Source organism: Halyomorpha halys, unplaced genomic scaffold (genome assembly GCF_000696795.3).
Source record: "Halyomorpha halys isolate HHAL.00 unplaced genomic scaffold, Hhal_1.1 Scaffold370.1, whole genome shotgun sequence".
Classification (NCBI taxonomy): domain Eukaryota; kingdom Metazoa; phylum Arthropoda; class Insecta; order Hemiptera; family Pentatomidae; genus Halyomorpha; species Halyomorpha halys.
The window spans coordinates 67,856-91,860 of record NW_027107863.1 but is presented as its reverse complement, the minus strand read 5'-3'; the positions used below and the strand labels follow the sequence as shown (position 1 = coordinate 91,860).

The window sequence follows — 24,005 nt, the reverse complement described above, 5'->3', positions numbered from 1 at the left end:
CCATTTTTTATTCCCCCTACCTATACTTGGCAGACTCATAAATTTTGACTAGTAATGATACATAGTTTTTATTAAAGTAATAAAAAATTGGGGTGAGATAACTGTCTTTTTTCTTCTCTTGGGCTCTTGTATTATTATTATTATTACTGCTCCGCACGTATGAGTCGAAGAGCTAAGCTTTATGACCTAAAGCCTTCTATAATTAATTTCCTATGATAAAAAAAAAAAATTAAATCAGAACTCTAGTTTCTGAAATTATTATCTTCAAACAAATATGTTTTAATATATGGACATGTTACTTGCCACGTTTAAGATCCTGGAAATCTTCAATGTTCCCACCGTTGATGACATATACTCCTGAATTAGATGACTTTCTTCTCCGTTGACCAGGGAGCGCGATCTCTTCCACCATCTTGACCCGAGCAAGATACCCATCTAAATGATACTCCTTCTTATAGCATACCGTGACTATCTGATAAGAGACTGTACGCAAATTGTGTCTAATTTCATAACTATTCTCATAGTTAAACGTCACTAGTGATAACAATTTTAGCAAACGAAATTAACAATATCAAATAAGAAATTTGAAACATTACCAATCTACATTCTTTATAAGTGACGTAATCGGAGGGTTTCTTTTAGATAAGGAATGCACAACAAAGTTTTATTAAAAACCGTTATCAGGGGCAGTGTCTTGATTATATTTAACTTTTTTTTTTAATAATTATTATTATTATTTTTACAAACTCCCTTTAAAAAGAAATGAGGATGGAATTATTTGTTTTCAACAGAACACATTGTTTATTTCTTCATATAATAAGTTTAGAATTAAAAAATATCAATTTTATTTTTAGCCAAATAACGAAATTCAAATTTATTCGAATTTATATTATTAAAATGGACAATGAAAAGTATAGTACAAGAGCCTGGTGGAATAAAGTCAGTTTCTTTACCCCAATTTCCGATTACTTTAAGGGAAAATACATATAATTATTAAAATTGATGAGTCTGCCTAGTATAGGTTGGGGGACTAAAAAATGGCGGCTGTTTCAAAATGTTAAAAATAATTATTTTTTTAATCGGAGCCCTATATCTTTACAACTAACAACACTAGAAACTCTATGAGAGCATCATTTAAAGTAGAGTAAATTTGCTAAAATGTAAGCCCTAATAGAGCTATTTACGTTCAATAGTTCTTGAGATATAGCTTTATTAAAAGCAACATTTCACAAAAATGTTGTGTAGAACGTACTGAAATATCAGTAGTTAATTAATTTATTTTGAGAAATCTATATCTCAAGAACTATATAAAGATGTCTAATAACACTCAAATTAAAGCTAGTTTAATGAGCTATAAAGTAGTTTCTAACATTAATCTTGGTAGGAGTAGTAGTTTTCATGATATTTGCGAAAACCAATTTTATTTTGTAGCTCTATATCTTTAAACTACTAGAAAACCTAATAGAACATTACTTAAAGAACAGTAGATTTGCTAAAATATGACTCTTGATAGAGTAATTTATGGCTAATAGTTCCCGATATACAGCTTTTCATGATATTTGACAAAATAAATGAAAAAAAAACCCGCTAATTTATACATTAAAGAACAAAAAATAGCCGCTGTTTCAAAATGTCCAAAAAAATTAATTTTTATTTTGTAGCTTTATATTTTTAAGACTACTTACAATACTAGAGAACCTAATAGAACATTATTAAAAGTAAGTAAGTTTTCTATAACATGAGGGATGATTTTACTATTTACGTCCAATGGTTTGCGATATACAGTTTTTTAAAAAGAACTATATCATTTGACAAAAACTTTATTTTATATATATTTAATTTATATATGAAGTGGAGAACAAAAAATAGTGGCTGTCTCAAAACGTCCAAAAAAATTAATTTTTATTTTGTAGCTCTATATCTTTAAATCTACTTACAATACTAGAAAACCTAATAGAACATTATTAAAAGTAAGTAAATTTTCTAAAACATAAGCGATAATTGAACTATTTACGTCCAGTTAGTTCCCAATATACAGCTTTTTAAAAAGCAACATTTCATATCAAGATAACGGAAAACCAACACTTTTTAAATTAATTTTAGAAAAACTATATCTCTGGGGTTATCAGACATGCAGATGTATATTAGCTTCTTATATTAAACCTATTTTAATTTGCTACAAAGTAGTTTATAACGTTTATCTTGATAGTAGTTTTAGTTTTCATGATATTTGACAAAAACGTTAATTTATACTTTTTCAAAACATCCAAAAAAATTAGTTTTTATTTTGTAGCTCTATATCTTTAAAACTACTTACAATACTAGAAAACCTAATAGAAAATCATTTAAGGTAGAGTCAATTTTCTATAACATAAGGGATATTTTAGCCATTTACAACCAATAGTTCCGATATACAGCTTTTAAAAAAGAAAGATTTCATATCAAAATAACGAAAAATCAATACTTTTAAAATTAATTTTAGAAAGCTATATCTCAGGGATCATTAGACATGCAGATATCTATTACCTTCTTATATTAAAGCTATTTTAATGTGCTACAAAGTAGTATGTAGTGTTTATCTTGGTAGAAGTTGTAGTTTTCATTATATTTGACAAACTAAATGACAAATACGTTAATTTATACATGAAAGAACAAAAAATAGCTGCTGTTTCAAAATGTCCAAAAAAATTAATTTTTATTTTGTAGCTGGTTATCTTTAAGACTACTTACAATACTAGAAAACCTAATAGAACATTATTAAAAGTAAGTGAATTTTCTAAAACAAGCGATAATAGAACTATTTACGCCCTTGGTGGGGGTTGTAGTTTTCATGAATTTTGACAAAAACGTTAATTTGTACTGTTTCAAAACGTCTGAAAGAATTAAATTTTATTTTGTAGATCCGTGTCTTTAAAACTACCTACAATACTAGAAATCCTAATAGAATATCATTTAATGTAGATTAATTTCATGATATTTGCGAAAATAAATCACAAAACGTTAATTTATACATGAAGTGTAGAACAAAAATTGCAGCTGTTTCAAAACGTCCAAAAATAATAATTTTTCTTTCGTAGCTTAACTTTAAAACTACAAAAATCATTTAAATTAGAGTAAAGTTTCCAAAAAAATAAGCCATAATAGAACTATTTACGTCCAATAGTTCCCGATATACAGCTTATTAAAAAACAACATTTCATATCAAAAACAAAAAAAAAATCAGTAGTTTTTAAATTAATTTTGGGAAAACTATATCGTATTAAAGCTATTTTCATATTAATTAGCTAGTTTAAAGTGCTATTAAGTAGTATATTACACTTATCTTTGTAGGAATTTTAGTTGTCATATTATTTGCGAAAATAAGTGATAAAAAATTTCTGAAAAATCAGTGGTTAATTATTTTGGGAAATATATATCTCAAGAACCAATCGACATACAAATGTCTATTAGCACTCAAATTAAAGCTAGTTAAATGCACTACATAATAATTTATTACGTTTATCTTCATAGGAGTAGTAGTGTTTATGAAATTGGTCAAAATAAATTAACAAGCTTATGATTTCTATTTCATTAGCTAAAACTTTTGCTTTATGAAAATCTATATCTCAGTAACTATTCAGCATACGTTTGTCTATTAGTAATTTCGGTAATTTAAAGCTAGTTAAATGCACTATAAAGTGATTTATAACGTTTATCTGCGTAGGAGTAGTAGTTTCTATGATATTTGATAAAATAATGAATAGTGAAAAAGTTATATTGACTGCAGACATTTTTAGAGTATAATTAACCTATCAAACTGGAATATTCCATTTGTGATATGATAAATTCGTAAAAAGTATTTATCAAAGCATTTAGATTGCTCGAATTCGTCCAATGTCATTTTACATAACCGAAAGCAAGCGGACATTATTAACGAATATAAAATCGATAGATTAAATTAGTTATTATGTCTAGTGAAATATATTATCACTACTGCGATCTCATAATTAAATTGTACGTGTTGATAATATCGATAGTTTATTTCACAGTAGTAACAATTACATTTCCACTAACTTTACAAAAAATATATATATTTTTTAAATAATTTATTTATTGTTATTTAAAACTGTACACACATATATACAACAAGTAAATTTGCTGTAGGTGACATAGTGACATGATACAAACATGTGGAGAATATACCCACTAACAGAACTCCAATAACATTTCTAGAGGAGATCTCGAGGCCATCTTCTTTTCAGACGCCTAGGAGGACTATTAGGTAGTGAAGAGAAGCCAGGCTAGAAACAAGTGGATTTGGGTGTTTGAGAAGTTTGTATCTTGAAGAAGGAACGGTATCTGGTTCTGGCCAAATCGGCAACATATGGAACATTGAGGTCCTGATGACTTGATTTGTGACAAAGTAAGGAGCATGAAGGATTTTGGACTGTAAGGATTGGATTCTGGAGGAATTTGATGGTTTAGTGGAGCCCCAAAGCTCAACAAAAAATATAATTTCAATTTCTTTCTTTCCTCATTTTTCTAAATTAATTTAAGTTTTTTTTTGCTATTTATATATTTTTAATCATTACTTAAATATTTTATTATGTCGATTTCAATTTACATTATTTACATTTTCTTCCACACCTTCTGTTTATTTATTTTTTTACATCACTGACAGATATTTAATACAATTTCACTGACAATATATTAAACTATTTCATCAGATTTGAGTAAAAATAGAAGTTTCTAAAGGAAAATTAGTGTTATTCGACCACGGAGAAACTTTGTAAATAAGATGTGGTATTTATTTGTTGACAGCTCACGGACATTAAATATGATCCTAAACGTTATCTATACTGCGATAATTTTTAAACAAGTAGTTCTTTTATGTTAACAATAGGCCTAGCGAAAAAAAATATTTAAAATCAAATCTTTATTCCAGATTTTACAGGGTTCTGTGGTCATATCTCGACCATTTATAAAGCTACGAGAAACGTTCTCAGAGTTTAGGTACCAATTTCTCAAAATATTACGAAAAATATGCAGCGCATTGGATACAATTAATAATAAATCAAATAAATTGATTTATAGTTGTTCGGACAATAAGTATGATTTTTGAAAAACTTTATTTCAAAAACCATTGACCGTACAGATGTCTGCTAGCACTCAAATTAAAGGCAGTTAAATTTACTATAAGATAGTACAAACTTTTTTCTTTGTAGGATTAGTAGTTTTTATGAAATTTGACTAAATAAACTCACAAAATGTTAATTCTAGTTGTTTGTATAAAATGTTGGATTTTTGAAAAAATATATTTCTGGACCCATAAGACGCAGATATGTCTGCCAACACTTAAAATAAAGGAAATTTAACTTACAATAAAGTAGTTTATGGCACTTATCTTCGTAGGGGTATTAGTTTTTATGATATTCACATATGAATATAGATTTAGCAAATGAAAATTGCTCCGAACAACTATAAATCAATTTATTTTCGCAAATTTTATGAAAACTACTACTACGAAAATATACGTAATAAATATGATCCAATTATAGCTCATTAAACTATCTTTAATTTTAGTGTTAATAGACATCTTTATGTCATATGGTTTTTGAGATATAAATTTTTCAGAATAAATTCACTAACTACTGTTCTTTCAGTACGTCCCATACAACATTTTGAAACGTTGCTTTTGAAGGAGCTATATCTCGAAAAATATTAAACGTAAATAACACTATCAGGGCTCATATTTATCAAATTTACTATTCTTTAAATGACGTTCTCTTAGGTTTTCTTGTGTTGTTCCTACTTTTTAAGATATAGAGCTCCGAATGAAAAATTATTTTTTTTTATCGCTTTGAAACAGCCACCATTTTTTATTCCCCCTACCTATACTTGGCAGACTCATCAATTTTTACTAGTAATTATACATAGTTTTCAATTCAGTAATCAAAAATTGGGGTGAAATAACTGCCTTTTTTCACGAAAAAATGCTTCTTGGGCCCTTGTACGGTTTTTTTTTTTTTTTTTATATTTGGCACCAAAGTTAAAAGTCACTCGAAGATAATCTTCGGAACTCCTGATCGTAATTATTTAACATCGATTTAATAAGTAACTTTTCGTAACTTGGAATAACATCCAGACTGAGCCTGCTAATGGACTCTGATGCTTGTGAAATCTTAAAATCTTCCACTGTCCTTGAACGTCGGTAATAGAATAAATACTGAAAATAGATTTTATATCTGCAATAACTTTTGTATTTTTTTAACTGAAAAAAAAACAAAAACAATATTTGTGTTGAACAATTTTAAATAATTGAAAAAAATAAAATGTGGAGAAGATAGTCGGGAGTGCGGTAAGCAGAAAAAAAATAAAATAAAATAAAAATATATTAAATTGTGCAGACGTTTCGACCTGACTTTCAGTACTTAATCAGGGATGCTCCGCAGAGGTTCAGTCTGTTTGACTCCAAATTTTATTACTTTTAATTACTCTCTAGTTACACTAATAAAAAAAGCTGCGAACTTATTTTACAACCCAATGAGAGTTACATTTCCTTTTTTAACAATTAATTGGGAGGTATAATCTCGTACAAAAGATACCTCTAACTATATTCAACGTTATAATTAAGATAAAATAAATGAATTGAAATAATAATTCTTAATAAGTAACAGAAGTAAAATTAATAACAAAAATAACTACATTCGTAAACTAACAAAACAAACAATTGCCCTCTAAGAGAGGAAAAAAATAATAAATACAATAGACGTAATCTGAATAATAGAATTAATAAATATTAATCTGGATTATCTCTGTAGGAAGTCTGGTGAGTCAAATCATAACAAAATTATTTGAGGTTAATGACTTCCAGTTTAATGAAATTTTTATTAACTTTTCGGGACCACTGTCCCATATTCGTGTACTTTAACCTACAACAATAATAAAACCATCCTAACAACAATCTTCATCCTTATTTATTTTAATTCACACAATTATATTCACCCCATAATTTCCTATAGGAAATCATAAGAGGTAAAAAAGATACAAACACTTAAATGAGGTAACAAAGTAAGCGAATAGATAACAAAAATAAAATTTAATTAAGGTGTGGCTAATCATGATAATTTCTATCAAAATGAACAATATAAATAAAAAAAGGTTTACAGCAAGACGTTAAACTAAATAAGAATAACTAAAAGGTTTTAGATAATAATGAAAACGGATACAATAACAAATACAAAAGTTTATAAAAAATAATAATAATAATAAAAATAATTGAAAGTCTTTAAAGCTATCAACTTGAACAGTACCAATGAAGCTCAAAAAGTGGGACGAAACGTCGAAAATAAATAATTGTTAACTATTTTTGTTCTTTTTGACTGCAACCCTCACCATATTATTCATACATATAACAAAATACAGTACACACTAAAAGATGGATAAAGGGAATATGAGTAAAATCCAGAATAAAGGAAAATAATGAAAAAAAAAAAATAGGACATCTACCTGAATGCAGGTAAGCATGAAAATTGAACTAAACGCAACCAGGAAAGAGATGTGGTGTATATCTAATACGTTACATTTATTTTAGTAAATGTAATTTTTTTAAATTATATTTTTTCTTGTTATCTGTTTGCTTATTTTTTCATCTTCTTTAGGCGTTTTTTTCTTTTTTAGCTCTGACGAAGCCCAGTACCGTGGGGCGAAACGGTGGCTAACATTATATATTTTTAATAATATTTGAGTTTTTTTCTTAAAACGAACTTGGACCGTATTTCTTTTTATTATTATGATACGTGGTCACTCAACGATCTTCTATTATGACAAAAAAAAAAAAAAAAGTTAACATACAAAGCAATGCAATTAGTTTCGTATTTCTTTCAATAATGAACTTTTATAATCGATAAATCGTTTAAAAATACGTAAAATCCAAAAATCGAATAAAGTAATATCTGTCTGTCTGGGATCCACGGCTTTTCTTCTAACCTAATCCACTCTTTTTTTGACGTTTGGTACCGAATTTATTACCAATAACTCGAAGATACTTCTCGGAACTCCTTATGATAATATTTCATATTACAAGTCACTACTCAAGACTCGAAATAACTGGCATATTATAGAGTAGATACCGTGGGTTCCAATGTACATAGGTGCTTGCGAAATCTTAGAAGCTACCATTGTCCTTGGGCAATAGATTAATTACTTACATGTATGTTAAATGACCTCCATAATTTTTGTATTAAACTAAAAATAAACAACATTTTAGAATAATGGTGAACACGTTTACTGATTCTAAAGAAAAGCAAAATATCATAAAAAAAGTAATATATATATATATACAAAACATATTCAATTAATAATAATCCATGATTGTATATATTTTCAATAATAATAATAAAACTCTCTTTTTATTTATTCTTACTTTAGACTCTATTACTAAATAAAAAATACGATAAAGCGAAAAATGTTGTTTATCGGTATTGCATTAGCCTTTGGCAATTTAAACAAAATGGTGAGTTGAGCAGTGTTTCAAAATAATCTACGTATACCGAGCTACGTTCTAAAAGTAGCCAAAACCGGAAATAGGTGTGAACCCACCGCTCCTTATGAACATTCACTTTTAATTGGACTGCAGTCGATACAAAATATGTATCGATGTTAGGCTGCGAGGTCACAATCAATCAAGGGTACCTTAACATCAAAAATAAGACAGAAACTTCTCTTCCCACCACACCCTCGAAACTCTATGATAGTATGCCAGCTTATCTTACCTTTAAAACATGCCAAATTGCTTTGATCAAGCCAAATTGTTAAATTACCCAAAACACAGAATCCGCATGATCTAATTTCCCTTTGGCTAATCGAGTTTTAAATGAGAATATAATGTATCGTAAAGCTGGGTGACTATGGTACAGTTGTGGTGTCTATGGTACAGTTGTGGTGTTTATGGTACAGTTGAGGTGTCTGGTACAGTAGGGGTGTCTATGGTACAGTTAGGGTGTCTACGGTACAGTTGGGGTGTCTATGGTACAGTTGGGGTGTCTATGGTACAGTTGGGGTGTCTATGGTACAGTAGGGGTGTCTATGGTACAGTAGAAGTGTCTATGGTACAGTGGAGGTGACTATGGTACAGTTGGGGTGACTTTGGTACAGTTAGGGTATCTATGGTACAGTTGGAGTGACTACGGTCCACGTAGTTTTTCAGGTCTATAACGTTCTGGCGGGTTTGAAAAAGGTACCAGATAAGTGCTGGTGGTTTCATGTGTTCGCTTAAAGGTTTCCCAACCAATTACAAGAGTACTAGTAGTAAAAACACAACATTCGACTTAGTCTTCCAAACTTCTGTTTCCGAGTCCTCGGGGGTTGTGAAGTGTTTATCTGAGTGATTGTTCGGTGTTAATAATATTAACACGTGGATGTAGATCTCGATTATAGATTGCAGCATATGTTATTCTATGATTTCAAATTAATTTAATACCAAAACATTTGTGCTTAATCGGGGGGGGGGGAGGGGAGGAGGTGGATCCTTCAGTACACCAGCTATGTAACATTTTTACCTAAGAAGTGATTATGGTACAAACGTGTTTACTCAAATCAACCATGTTTTTACACATTTTACCGGAAAGTAATGTAACGAAATTCCTCATGTGTCTACAAGAAAAAATAGGCGAATGTTCCTACAGGAATTATACCGATTAAAAGAAACTTCCACATTCAAGAGAAGCTGTTCAAGTAAGGCCAAGAAAAAAGAGGGTGAAGTTTTTCTTGTGGATGTTGACGTATCCTTTGGGGTGTTTCCGGAATAGGCTGCACATTTTTATACTATATATGGGGTAAATAAATACTTTTTTTTCAACCAAGAAAGTCACATAGTTCCTGAGATATAGATTTCTCAAAATAAATTAACTAACTACTAATCTTTCAGTAGATTTTTAAGAAATTTTGCTTTTTAAAAAGCTATATTTCGAGAACTATTGGACGTAAATAGCTCTTTTAGGGCTAATATTTCAGCAAATTTACTCTTCTTTAAATAATGTTCTTTTAGATTGTCAAGTGTTGTTGGTAGTTTTTAAGATAGAGAGCTCCGAATGAAAAATCAATGTTTTTTTAAGGTTTTGAAACAGCCGCCATTTTTTAATCCCCCAACCTATACTTGGTAGTCTCATCAATTTTGACTAGTAATTATACATAGTTTTAATTGAAGTAATCAAAAATTGGGGTGAGATAACTGCCTTTTTTTCTTCATGGCTCTTCTATTTCCTGAATTTTACCACATTCTATGATTACGTTCTCTTACCCATGTGAAAAACTTCCTTCTGGATACACTTATGTTTTAACAACGACTCGTCCATTAGATCCACTAGATTTTATTGTCAAACGCCAACCTTGAAAAAAGATAATTACCTACCCAATATTAAAAAAAAATTATAATTTTCACAAAAGATAATATTTTTTTCGTCCAGCTTAGATGTTAAAAAACTTTTTTCTTTTAAAGTTGGTGTCGTCTATAATATGAGAAATTATCTTAAGAGTAATAATTATCTTAAGTAATTATCCTACGTAACAGTTTCCGACGATTCTCATTCAAGAAAATTCCTCAGGACCAACCAGCCAACGCTTCACCTATGCAGTATATATATCAGATCACATATATACAAACCATAAGGGACTCCTGCACAGAGATGGTTAAAAATTAAGAATGGATAAAACTACAGCTAAAGTTGCCATGGATACGACCCTTATTCTTCAATGAACCATAAATAAATAAATATCTTATTCACAACAATTTTAGCTGTAGTTTTATATTTAGTTAATTTTGCCCAACTATGCCTCTGCACTGTCAATCGGATTGTCAGTAAAAGCAAAAAATGTTTTTTTTTCCAAGAAAAAAAAATCAGTTTTTATTTTTTTTTTCAAGACGCTAATTTTTTTCTTTCCCTTATCTACTACGAGTATATATGAAATATTATATTTTGTTATGGAAAAAAATAAAATAAATCGATGTAACAAAAAAAAAAAAGTCAAATACTATTATTATATATTTGAGTAGGTGGTTGGGGGGATGCGGTCAGAATATAACACAAATAAGTTGATACAACTTATTTAGTAGTGCCAACGTTTCGGCCAGAATTTCTAGCCTTCATCAGGGCTAACAAAGAACAAGATAACAACCAATGAATACAAAAAATAAAATATAGACAGAATGACATTTAAGTAAATAATTGTACTGAATGAAATTGATAAACTAAAATATTCATATTCCTTTGCATAATACACCTTCAATTTTTTTTTCTCTTAATTATGTTATTTTCATTTGCTTATTCAATTACCTATATATATCTTTTATTCTCCACTTCTTTCATCACTTTATTTTTGTTAATTTCATTCTGTACAATTACTAATTATTAAAAATGATGTTCCATATAAATAATCCAGCTCATTTCATTCTGTTTTCTGTGACGATAGGGTTTAAGATGAATGGGGTATCGGCCCACTCCCCCGAGTCAGGTGGAGGGATTGCCTCCTCATAGCTTCCTGACATGCTTCCCCATCCGGGGTGGCCACCTTGGTCTATCCTGTGGGGGTGAAGGTATTGTGCTGTAATCTGTGTAAATGTATAAGCGTCAGTGCACTGTTCCCTCAACCTGGAAGACCAGTGGCTATCTGCGGTACTATGACCGGGCGACGGGGCCGCTACCTCCCAACGCCTAAAAGTTCAGGAGGCGGGATATGGGCTGGAGTAGGAGAAGGGAGATGGTCCAACAGTGAGATATCTGGTCTAGACTCTGCAAATTGTAACCCTACACTGCGCAAGCCATTAAGAGGATAATATGATTAAAAATGGAATACAATATAAGAGAGAATTTGATAATTAACAGAAGAGATATAAATAAAAATGTTTTTTCCCAGGTTAAAACACATTTCGGGAACATCTAAAAGGTTTTGACATACAAATTTCTACATAAACTCTTATAAAGTCTGGGTCTGTCTGTTGAATTTATATTGGTAAGGGGTTTCAACTCCAAAGGTAGATGGCAATTTTTGAGGAACGAAGAGGATGTCAAGCCCTGAGGTTCTTCCAACCGTAAATGCCGTAGAGAGGTCGTACTGACCAGGCTGAGAATAGGTCACACGAGGCTCACCCACTCCTATCATATTTCATAAGAAACGCCTCCGAACTGCCTGTATAGTAACAACAATTTGACAATTGGTCATATCTTCCAGGAATGCCCATATTTAACCTCACATATAGCCATGTTTATGCTTTCTCTAGTCAATCGATTAATTTCAGAGGTGCTAAGAAAGAAAAAAGAATCTATTTTATGATCACCGGCTTATTTTAACTTTTCCGATTTCTGACATATTGAGGTCCCTATATATGTTTTCGAAGATGCTGAAAATGAAAATTAAATCGATTTTAAGATCGCGCGCTTTCGAATCGACATATTTTAAATTTAAGTTTAAACTGTAACGGTCCAATCAGCCCTTAGTATTTTCAATATTGATTTTATAACAATAAGGCTGTGAATGAATCATTAAAAAAATAACGTAAAATGCAGTTTATATACTTTTTGTATTTCTGTAGTAGTCAATGTTCTGAAATTAGCGAGGATTAATTTCAAAACAAAATGGATGTTGTGCGATGCACCAGATTTTTCGAATTGCGAGACATTATACATTGAGAAAAAATCGGATTTATTATTTTTTTTTATTTAGAAAAATAATGACTTTTAAATACAAAGAATCTCACTAATACTAAAAACAATAAGGAAAAGAATATAGTCATCCTACGAGGAACATGATTACCGATAAAATGGATTAGGTGCATGTCAGTATTTCATAAGAAATCCTTGAAACTAGTCATGCCTTTCTCAACTTGGAGTGTTGTACAAAGCAAGAACGTTAAGTAGAAACAGGCAAAAAGTAGCTACAGTTGAAACTAATAGCTAAAGTTGCCATGGATACGCCCCTCATTCATGAATGGACCATTGATAAATAAATATCGTTTCCTTGGCAATTTTAGTTATTATTTTCATAGTTGCCCAGCTCTGACATTTAGTAAGAATACTGAAAGACATCGATGACTATTACCTTTATAGTTAATACTATTACTTAAAAATTACTACTACAAGGACCCAAGGCAAGAAAAAAGCTAGTTATTTTACCCCATTTTTTTATTATTTTAATGAAAACTCTGTTATCACAGTTCTATGTTCTGTATAATTAATAGAAAAGATGAATTAGTCTGTCAACTATAGTTAGGGGAATAAAAAATAGCGGCTGTTTCAAAGCGATAAAAAACTAATTTTTTGAGATATAGATTTTTCAAAAATAAATTGGACTACTGAATAAACTATTGATTTTTCAGTACGTCCCATACAACATTTTTATGAAATGTTTATTTTTAAAGAGCTATATCTCGAAAACCATTTAACGTAAATAACTCTATTAGAGCTCACATTTTAGCAAATTTGCTCTTCTTTAAATGACGTTCTCTTAGGTTTTCTTGTGTTGTTCTTACATTTTGAGATATAGAGCTCCGAATGAAAATTTTTTTTTTTATCGCTTTGAAACAGCCGCCATTTTTTATTCCCCTTACCTATACTTGGCAGTATGAAGACTCATGAATTTTGACTAGTAATTGTACATAGTTTTCATTAAAGTAATAAAAAATTGGGGTGAGATAACTGCCTTTTTTCTCCTCTTGGGCTCTTGTACTATATCTACAACAGTAGAAAAACTAAAAAATAGATCATTTAGAGAAGAGTAAATTTACTAAAATATGAGCCCTAATAAAGTAATTTACGTTCAATAGTTCCAGAGATAAGGTTTTTTTAAATGCAACATTTCAAAAAAATTTACTGAAAAATCATTAGTTACTGATTTTACAGTAGGAAACCTATATATCAGGAACCACAAAACGTACAGATGTTAGCACTCATATTAAAGATAGTTTAATGTGCTATAAAGTATTTTATGACGTTTATCTTCCAATGAATAGTATTTTTCATGACATTTTCTAATATCAATTGATTTTCAGTTGTTCGGGCACAATCTCACACGAAAAATTCATACATATTTGAAAAATACAAATATCATAAAAACTACTACTCCTCCGAAGATAAATATTAAGCAATATTTTATAATATACTATTTATTACTATAATATACTAATATTTATCTTCGCAGGAGTAGTAGTTTTTATGATATTTGTATTTTTCAAATATGTATGAATTTTTCGTGTGAGATTGTGCCCGAACAACTGAAAATCAATTGAAATTAGAAAATGTCATGAAAACTACTATTCATTCGAAGATAAACGTCATAAAATACTTTACAGCACATTAAACTATCTTTAATATGAGTGCTAGCAGACTAACTGTACATCTAATGGTTCCAGAGATGTATTTTTTCATAAATCAAACATTTTGCTCGAACAACTAGAAATCAGTATGAAGTGAATTTATTTTGTTTAATATGAGGAAAACTACTATTGTTACGAAGATAAACGTCATAAACTACTACTGTTTCGAAGATAAACGTCATTAACTACTACTGTTACGAAGATAAACGTCATAAACTACTACTGTTACGAAGATAAACGTCATCAACTACTACTGTTATGAAGATAAACGTCATAAACTACTACTGATACGAAAATAAATGTCATAAACTACTACTGTTACGAAGATAAATGTCATAAACTACTACTGTTACGAAGATAAACGTCATAAACTACTACTGATACGAAGATAAATGTCATAAACTACTACTGTTACGAAGATAAATGTCATAAACTACTACTGTTACGAAGATAAACGTCATAAAGTACTACTGCTACAAAGATAAACGTCATAATCTACAACTTTTACGAAGATAAACGTCATAAACTACTACTGTTACGAAGATAAACGTCATAAACTACTACTGTTACGAAGATAAACGTCATAAACTACTTTAAGTTACATTGTATTACCTTTAATATGAGTGCTAATAGACATATGTACGTCGAACTGTCCCTGAGATATAGATTTCCCATAAGTTCACTTACTATTGATTTTTTAAAATGAAATGTTGCTTTTAAAAAAAACAATATCTCGAGAACTATTCAACATAAATAGCTCTATTAGGGCTCATATTATAGCAAATTTACTCTACTTTAAAAGATGTTTTATTTGTTTTCCAAGTGTTATAAGTAGTTTTAAATAATGACACTCAAAAACAATATTCTTTTTTTACTTTGAAACATCCGCTATTTTTTATTTCACCTTTCTATACTTGGCGGACTCGTCAATCTCGCCTTGACATGGTAATCATTAAAGTAATAAAAAATATGGATGAAATAACTGATTTTTTTTCCCCGGCTCTTTTAGTGAGTGCATAAGAACTACTTGTAAAACTGATGCAAAAACAAATAAGGTGTGAACTACAACCAGTCAAAGCACATATGCTCTACGAATATTTTAGAAATCTATGGACAGCTTATGAAACCGTCTACGACCCTGAACCACTGACTGACAATAAAGAGGATGTGGAAGAGGTTGTTTACTGAAAACATAGTAAATTACCGAGTTTTTTCTTTTTACTTATCAAAAGGACATTGTATTGACTTAATCTAATATTCCTTTCACTCCACAGCTGCACACAAAAGGTCTTTTCCCGGACAAAATACCGACATGGTCGTTTTATTTATAATTGGGCTGACATTTCAATGATATATTGTTCACAAGTAAATTTTCTTTCAATGTTTATATTGTAAAAATTTTAACTCAGTTAAAACGCCCCTTGTTAGAGAAAAATATAGAATTTTAGATAATTATTTAATAATAAATTGAAAACAGATGAAACTAATCAAAACATTTAAATAGGAGAAATAATCTGTAGCAACGGTTCCGACAGGGTGTGTGTAGAAAAAAGAATAGTCAAACTGAAAAGGCTGAACTGAGCCACCAGAAACGCCTACAAAAAGAAAAAATTATCCTCCAATGCAAAAAAAAACACACTACAATACAGTAATAAGGCCAGTGATACTGCATGGTATGGACACAGTCAACCTGAAGAGGATCCTGAAGATTGAGAGGGAAATTCTGAGGAGGATTCAGGGACCCAAAATAACGCAAGAGGGGCATAGGAGAGAATCCAATGAGGAAATATATAGGAATTTGAAAGACCTGGAAACAGCCATCATGACCTGGAGACTGAGATTTTGCGAACACATGTTCAAAAAAGAAAAATGAAAAACAAAATCCTTAATGCTCCTTACTTTGTCACAAATCAAGTCATCCATCAGGACCTCAATATTCCATATGTTGCCGATTTGGCCAGAACCATACCGTTCCTTCCATAATAAACTTCTCAACCACCCAAATCCACTTGTTTCTAACCTGGCTTCTCCTTCATTACCTAATAATCCTCCTAGGCGTCTGAAAAGAAGATGCCTCGAGATCTTCTTCTCTAGAAATGTTATTGGAGTTCTATCGGTGGGTAGATTCTCCACATGTTTTTATCATGTTACTATGTCACCTACAGCAAATTTACTTGTTGTATATATGTGTATACAGTTGTAAATATCAATAAATAAATTATTTAAAAAATAAATAAAAATAAATAAATCCCATCTAATCAGCTTTACCCTACGTCGTAAACTTACCGACAGCCCAACAGTCTCCTTTAATAATGTTGCTCTTACCCTTGCCGAACAGATCCGCTACCGTGAACTACATCTGGACAAACGACTAAGCTGGAATCCTCATACAAGACTGAAAAGACAGGAAACTGCACGTCAATTCGGGGTCCACCCAATCTCTTAAACTAGGTACCCTTAATTAGGTAAAAATCCCTGTAAGGTTAAAACCGCTGACTTGTAACAGTACTTCCTTACAAAGTACTGAACCCTTGACCCTTCATGGGTTGTAGCAGTACAGATTTTAATTTAATTTTTACATTTTTTATTTCAAGAGAAATTTTAAATTTAACATTTGAATATAAGACTGAAAAGACAGGTGACTGCACGTCCGAATATTATAGCACTTACTAGACAAACGGTCCAAACTCCATTACAAAAGACTGATCTACATGACTATTATAAGGCCTATCTGGGCATAGGGAGTTGAGCTTTGGGGCTCCACTAAACCTTCCAATCCTTACAATTCAAAATCCTTCGTAAAATCCTCAATGCTTCTTACTTTGTCACAAATAAAATCATACATAAAGAAAGACCTTAATGTTCTATTTGTAACCAATTTAGCCCTAACAGAAAATGGCCTCGGGACCTTATATTGTAAAAAAGTTTTTAGAGTGCTTCCAATGGGTAGTTTCTCCACATGCCAATGGTATGGTACATTATGATATTACTTCAAATGTACTTGATGTATTTTTTGTACAGTTGTAAATATTAATGTATAAATAAATAGTACAGTAAACAATAAAAGATGGAAAATAAGAAAAACAAATTTTTTTATTCTTATTTCCCTTATGTTATTTTTTTTTAAATGAAGTTCTGTAAGGTGGGACGAAACTTTGGCTCATAAAAAATAGTTTATTTTCTATTTGAGCTATTTTGAATGTACCCGGACCATCGGGTACTCATCGTTAGCACTAATAAACGGTGGATTAATACAAAATATTAATGAATAAATAAATTAGAAAAATAATTTGAATCGGACTGGAAAATTCGAGACTACCCGATCTAATCTGATTGTATCACGGCTTCCCTATGTTTTGTTAAAGTGTTGTATTTTTACCAGGAACAAAATTTATATTTTTTATTCTTCCTTGAGAAACATGAATTTTTATAGCAAAATAAAAAAAAAATTTTTTTGTTTATAGTTTTCGTCTTTTTTGGGCTTTATGCATATTTTTTTTTCATAAATCACAAAAATAGCAATAGCTTTAACACAAAACACAATTTACAAAAAAATCGGAATTGGTTGTAGGGCGCCAAATATTTTTAAAAGTATAAAACGTTTTTCAGCCTTTGAGTTAAGGAATATATTTTATGAAAGTTTGAGTTATTGAATGAATACATGTGTTGATGGAAGCGTAAGATTAATACAAGTAATAAAAGTAATATATAATGTATCACATAAATATAATACTATTTACATACCCGCCTGAGCTACTTGCCGGTAACGTGGAAACATGCTGTCTTGAACCCTGTACTTAACTCTCCTGTAGAGATTAATGCAAGGAAAACACCATTCCTCGACAGTAGACCGGTTTAGAACTGGTCTCCATACGTAACACTCATAAGCTAAATTGCAATGAGAATGACAAAGAACTATGACCTTAACATAGCACACCAATGATATTAATCGACTGCTTTCAAATCCAGTCTCAAATCTCTTCCTGTATCAAAAACTCATTAACCATTCGATTTAGGGAGTATTCGACCACTTTTAATTGAGTATTATTAGAAGAGTACTTATAAAGTGCGAAGGCAACGCTAGATGTAGGTTTGTGAAGTACTTGTAGCATATCCTGATTAAAAAACGTACTCAGCAAAAATATATATTTGAGTGTATGGTTTATATATTACGTAAACTCAAAACCAGCGGAACAGTTCTTTCAAGTTCCATTTCCATCCCATGCTTCAAGGCAATCAAAGCGGGAATACATACGAAAGTATATATAATACATTTCATGCATTGTATATGCATGGAGTAATAATTTTTATTTTATTGAAAGGTACGAAAAAAAGTATATATAGAGAGAGAAAGAAATTTATTCATTCATGCTGCCCAAATACATTAGGTTGCCACATTACACAGCATATTGATCAATCCGTGATCGGACATACATAAATTACGTATTTTTATATGATATAATAGGGGTATTCATGATGTTGTGTTAAATGTTATATGTTTTACCATATTAGGGGTATTCATGATGTTGTGTTAAATGTTATATGTTTTACCATGTTAAATGTTATAACTATAGGATTGTGAGCAGCCCTATTTGAAGTCATGTTAAACGTTAAATGCATAAGAGCCCCTAGCGGATTTTCTCAGCAACTTGTTGTATATATAAGCCTTTATGTTTATAACCTTTCCTTCCCGACCCTCATGTTATTGTTTACTTCAGTTTTGATTTAAGTAATTAATTAAAACATGCCTAGAGTGAGTGAAAAGTGGAATTTGTGTGAAAGATTAGCTTATGAGTGTCTTATTGATCTTCAAACTTGTGAAGAAGAGAATGAAGATGAGCTAATTGACAACTGTATTAAAAGTCACAACAACTAATATGGCGGCGATCTCAACTGGTCTATTGTGTGACGTCATTCTCCATTTAACTGACCAAGTAACAGACTCTCAGCCATGTTAAATGTTATTTCGTTTTACCACGGCTAAAGAAGGCAATTTTTTTCGATTTAACACGAGTTTTTCCATTTAACACGCTTTAACATAGCTCATGAATACCCCTAATATAATAGAAAGATAATATTTTTTATTTATAATCTTAATATTTTCTTGAGAATAAATAAAACAGCACTAGTCCAGCATGCAACCAAAAACCAACATATTTTTGATTTTGAAAATACAATCATTTTACATAAAGAGAATAATTCATTCAAAAGGAAAATACTTGAATCCATTTACATATCTGAAAATATTGATTATACAGTAAATTTCAAGAAATTTAAATCAAAACTGTGCTGAGATATTAAGTAAGATTAATTTATAAATAATATAGGAAAAATTGTATGTGGATAATTATAGTTGGCCTTGATAGGATTTTTGCTAATGAAATAAAGAAAATATTGACAAAAATGTAGTTATGATAAATAATTTTTAAATGCTTGAACTGAGTGGAGGAAGGTTACCAGCATAGTGGTGATAAAAGTTTTAAGGAATAGTGTCTGCAGATAAATAAATTGACTTTGTTTTTAATTGATAATTGACTAATTAGGTAATTAAACATATGTGGGAAATACTTATTAACAAAAAAATATTTTTACCTAATGTTTTTAATGTTTCATAGATATTGATATTTTTGACCTGGGCAGAATAGCCTGCATGAAGTTTAGGGTTGTTAAATTATATGGTTTCAAAGTGGTTTTGAGGTAAGATAAATTATAAATAATAATGTTAAGTATTTTAAATTGTTTGTAGAATCGTACATGTAATAGAAACTGTTTTGTAGTGGATTGTCCCTGAAGATGGCCGGATTGGCCGAAACGTTGGACGTATAAGAGAAATAAAAGGTTTTGAGACTATAATGGATAGAGTTTGAATTATTTATTTAAAAGATAACATTTTTTTTCCACAGTATTCTTTTACAATTAATACCAGTCTACAAACTAAATACAAGCTTTTCAATTTATTGTTTTTTTTCTTTCCCATCTATTTTACAACCCTTATTTCATTTTATCAACAAATTCTCCTATATAACAAATATTATGGGACAACTCCCGTACAAACAGAAGTAGCCTGTACAATATATAGTTACATACATCACTTTTGCTATTTTACAATAATTATTATTATTATTGTGGCACTACAAGAACTCTAACCCCCTCTTCCACCACAGCAAATCAATCTTCACGATCTCTTGTTCTCTCCCTCTATCTTTGACATTCAAGCGCCTTCGAACCTCCTTCACATCGTCTAGCCATCTGATCCGGGAACTTCTTCTTTTTTGTTTTCCATCCTGTTTCTCATATATCTTATTGAGCATCCTCCCTACCTGCCCTATCTCAAAACCACGATGTTGGATTTCACAAACAGTTCCATCAGCTTCTCATTCCTCCAGATTTTCCGAGACTCCTCCACGTATCATTCTCAATACCTTCCACACCCACCACTGGGTTGACCACTTTCATTCTTTTATAGAGAGTGCTCTAAACTTTAATACTTTTTGCAATGCGAAATAATATCTGAAGTCTGACCCCCGATTGACAAGCACGAAGTTCGCCTGGATTCCACCAGAGCGCTCCACCTCTCTAATTTATAAATTACATTCTTTTATAAAAACAGATTGTTATTGTTGTTTGGCAACTTTATTGTTTGTATAGTCATGGCCTACAATGTAAAAACAGTTATAGAACAATAAATTTATTTAACTAATTATTGCAAAACCTAAAGGGGCAGAGTTTAATTTAAGATAAATGACTATGAACATCACTTAATAATACTGTAATATACAATTGTAAATAATGTTAAGCTACAGGCAAACACATTCCTTCATCGTTGACACCGCCTTCAGTGGACCCGGCAACCAATCTTATAATGCCATACTGGCAAAAGAAGATGTTTTAGTTTGCCAACATATGTACATACATTTTTCATTTGTATATATTTAATTGTTTGTTATTATTTTTCTCTAGGAGTTCAGAAAAAAAAAAAGTAAACAATGTTTATAGTTATTTATCTTAAATTTGAGGAGCCCTCCGGACTCTTTCTTTAATAATAACACCATTTAGAATGGATATTTCACAATTAATTAATAAATATTACCGGTAACGTTAAAATACCAAAGGTTGTAAAAGATAATACCCACTAGGATTTATTCCTTTCTTCACACAATAAAGCATTCACTAATTAATTGCTTTTCTGTTTTAGAGGAATCATAAAAAAAAAATCTTAAATTAGTCTTTAATAATAACTGTTTTTATTTATATCTTCTATGCAAAAATCTACCTTCACCTCCGGATTATTTTTTACGAGTAGGACCATACAGAATGGACATTTCACATTTCACAATCAATAAATAAGTATGACGGTAACCTTAAAATACCGTAGTAAAAGGTAATACTCAACATGATTTATTCTTTTTCTCATAATAAAGCATCCACTAATTTATATTTTTTTCTGTTTTAGAGGGATCAGAAAAAAAAAATTAAATTATACTTTGTCCAGTTCAGTTTTGTAGAAATTCATAATTCTAAAAAATTGTGTTTTTTATTGTAGAACATGCAACTATGGAAACGTTGCAAAAAGTTGCAAAACGTTGTCTTAATATTGTTGTTTTAATGACTGAATCTCAAGATCCATTATTAAAAATACATATTATTAACAGCCCAGATTTTATTTTTTTTAAATAGATCCCAATAATTAGCTAAAAAAGAACGACGTTATCAAACGAGTGTTTCTTTTGGGTAAATTTAGATAATACAAAGATATGAATTCACCCAATTTCAAAACCTGAAATGTTGACTCAAATAAATTGGTCTAAAACATAGCATTATTGCATAATTTCATACATAAACAGAATTAATTATTAGAAATTCAATGACTTTTTGTATTTAAACGAGCCTATGATGAAAGCTTGATGACATAAAAAAAAAATAATAATAAATTTGCAAAGGGAGGCTACTCAGTGGGATCCCTAATTTCAATACATTTTTTTATGATGAAATTAGGTTGACAAAAATTTGAGATGGAGAAAAGAAAAAAAATTACATAATTTTCGATTTTTTTGGTAATATCGTATACAACTTTTTCTCTGCACGTATTTAATAGTTATTATAAACTAGTCGAGTAGAATGGTTTTGTTGAGAAGAATAATAACAAAAGACTTTTTATCGTATTAAATTGGCTTAAATGTAAAAAACATTTTTATTATTTTGTGAGGAGAAGATGGCCGGGGGCGCGGCTAGCAAAAATATAGAAATAAACAAAACTTATTTATTTGGGCTGACGTTTCGACCTGAATATCAGACCTTCACTGATGGAAAAAATAAAAAACGAGATAAGAACCATAACTCATAGAAACATAAAAATAAAATAATAATAAACAAACTTAGAAATATATATAACTATAAATTATGTAGATAGAAGTTGATTGATAATAATAGAAGATAAAATATGACATTATTCAAGAAAAAACAGTGTTCAAGTAAATAAAGAAATAGACATAGTTAAGATGATGAAGGAAATGTAAATGATGAGTAATGGAATTAGCATAATGCGGTATGCAAGTATTGTCTACAATAATGAAAAAGAATTTAAATTAACATAATGAAATATATAAAAGAAAACGATATTATGATACAATAGGCAAGAAAGAAAACAATATATGTTACAATGGATAAAAGATACACATTAATATAGATGAGTAAAAACTAATAATAAGGTAAAATTAATATAGAATGTCCGGAAAAGTGAATTAGAAGGAAGAAGATAGACGAGATATGGGGAATCAGAGAAAAAAAAAAAGGAAATAATATTAAAAAAATGAGGGAAATTTACTTGGTAGGCACCGATTCTGTCTAAAATGAGTGGGCCTTAACTTGACCGCTAGAGAGCGGGGAGAGGGGGGAGAACACGTTGAACCAAGCGGAAACTGTTACCGGCAAGTATAAAAAACTATCAAAGACCGTTTGGATAAAATAGAAGAAATAAAATAAAGAGGGGAGCCGTAGTGATCTTGGGCGCATTGGCGAGAACCCTCAAACACGTGACTAATATTTTTCGACTTTCTATCACTAAAAAAAGTTTTGTAAGTCGTTCATCCCCTTGTGTAGCCCCCTCTCCATATCAGTCCGAGGTAGGAAAGTTTCGTATCCAATCCTTACAATCCAAAATCCTTCGTAAAATCCTAAATGCTTCCTACTTTGTCACAAATAAAATTATCCACAAAGACCTTAATGTTCCATTTGTAACCGATCTAGCCCGAACCAGATATCAATCCTTCCATTACAAACTCCCTAACCACGCAAACCCATTAGTTTTTAATCTTGCTTCCTCTTTTATTCCGGACAATCCTCCGAGGCGTCTGAAAAGAAGATGGCCTAGAAACCTTATATTCTAAAAATCTTTTTAGAGTGCTACCATTGGGTAGTTTCTCTACATGGTTGTACCATACCTTTATGATTTCCTCAAATTTACTTGATGTATTTATGTAAAGTTGTAAATATCAATAAATAAATTTAAAAAAAAAAAATGTTTTCCTTAAAAGAAATTAATTTTTTATTAACTGTTCCTTGAAAACATAAATTGGAAAATCGACCAAGGTAATTCAATTTTACATTTACTCCTTAGATGAACAAAAACACCTTAAATATACTTTTATGGAATGCAAAT

The 24,005-nt window shown here is 30.4% G+C and overlaps 1 protein-coding gene across 2 annotated transcripts in view; it reads right to left on the bottom strand.

Annotated features, from left to right (window-relative positions):
- The window catches only part of LOC106681849 (synaptic vesicle glycoprotein 2C), an 82,457-nt gene extending 64,229 nt beyond the window's left edge, over nucleotides 1-18,228 (bottom strand). The window contains exon 1 of one of the 2 annotated variants that reach the window (XM_067046243.1): nucleotides 18,092-18,228. In XM_067046243.1, coding sequence (XP_066902344.1) covers nucleotides 18,092-18,125 — 34 coding nt within the window. In that variant the 5' untranslated portion in view covers nucleotides 18,126-18,228. Of the gene's footprint in view, nucleotides 1-303; nucleotides 477-18,091 lie in introns of those variants that run through there. The other variant, XM_067046242.1, reaches the window with a different exon arrangement.
- Nucleotides 18,229-24,005: the final 5,777 nt, after the last annotated feature.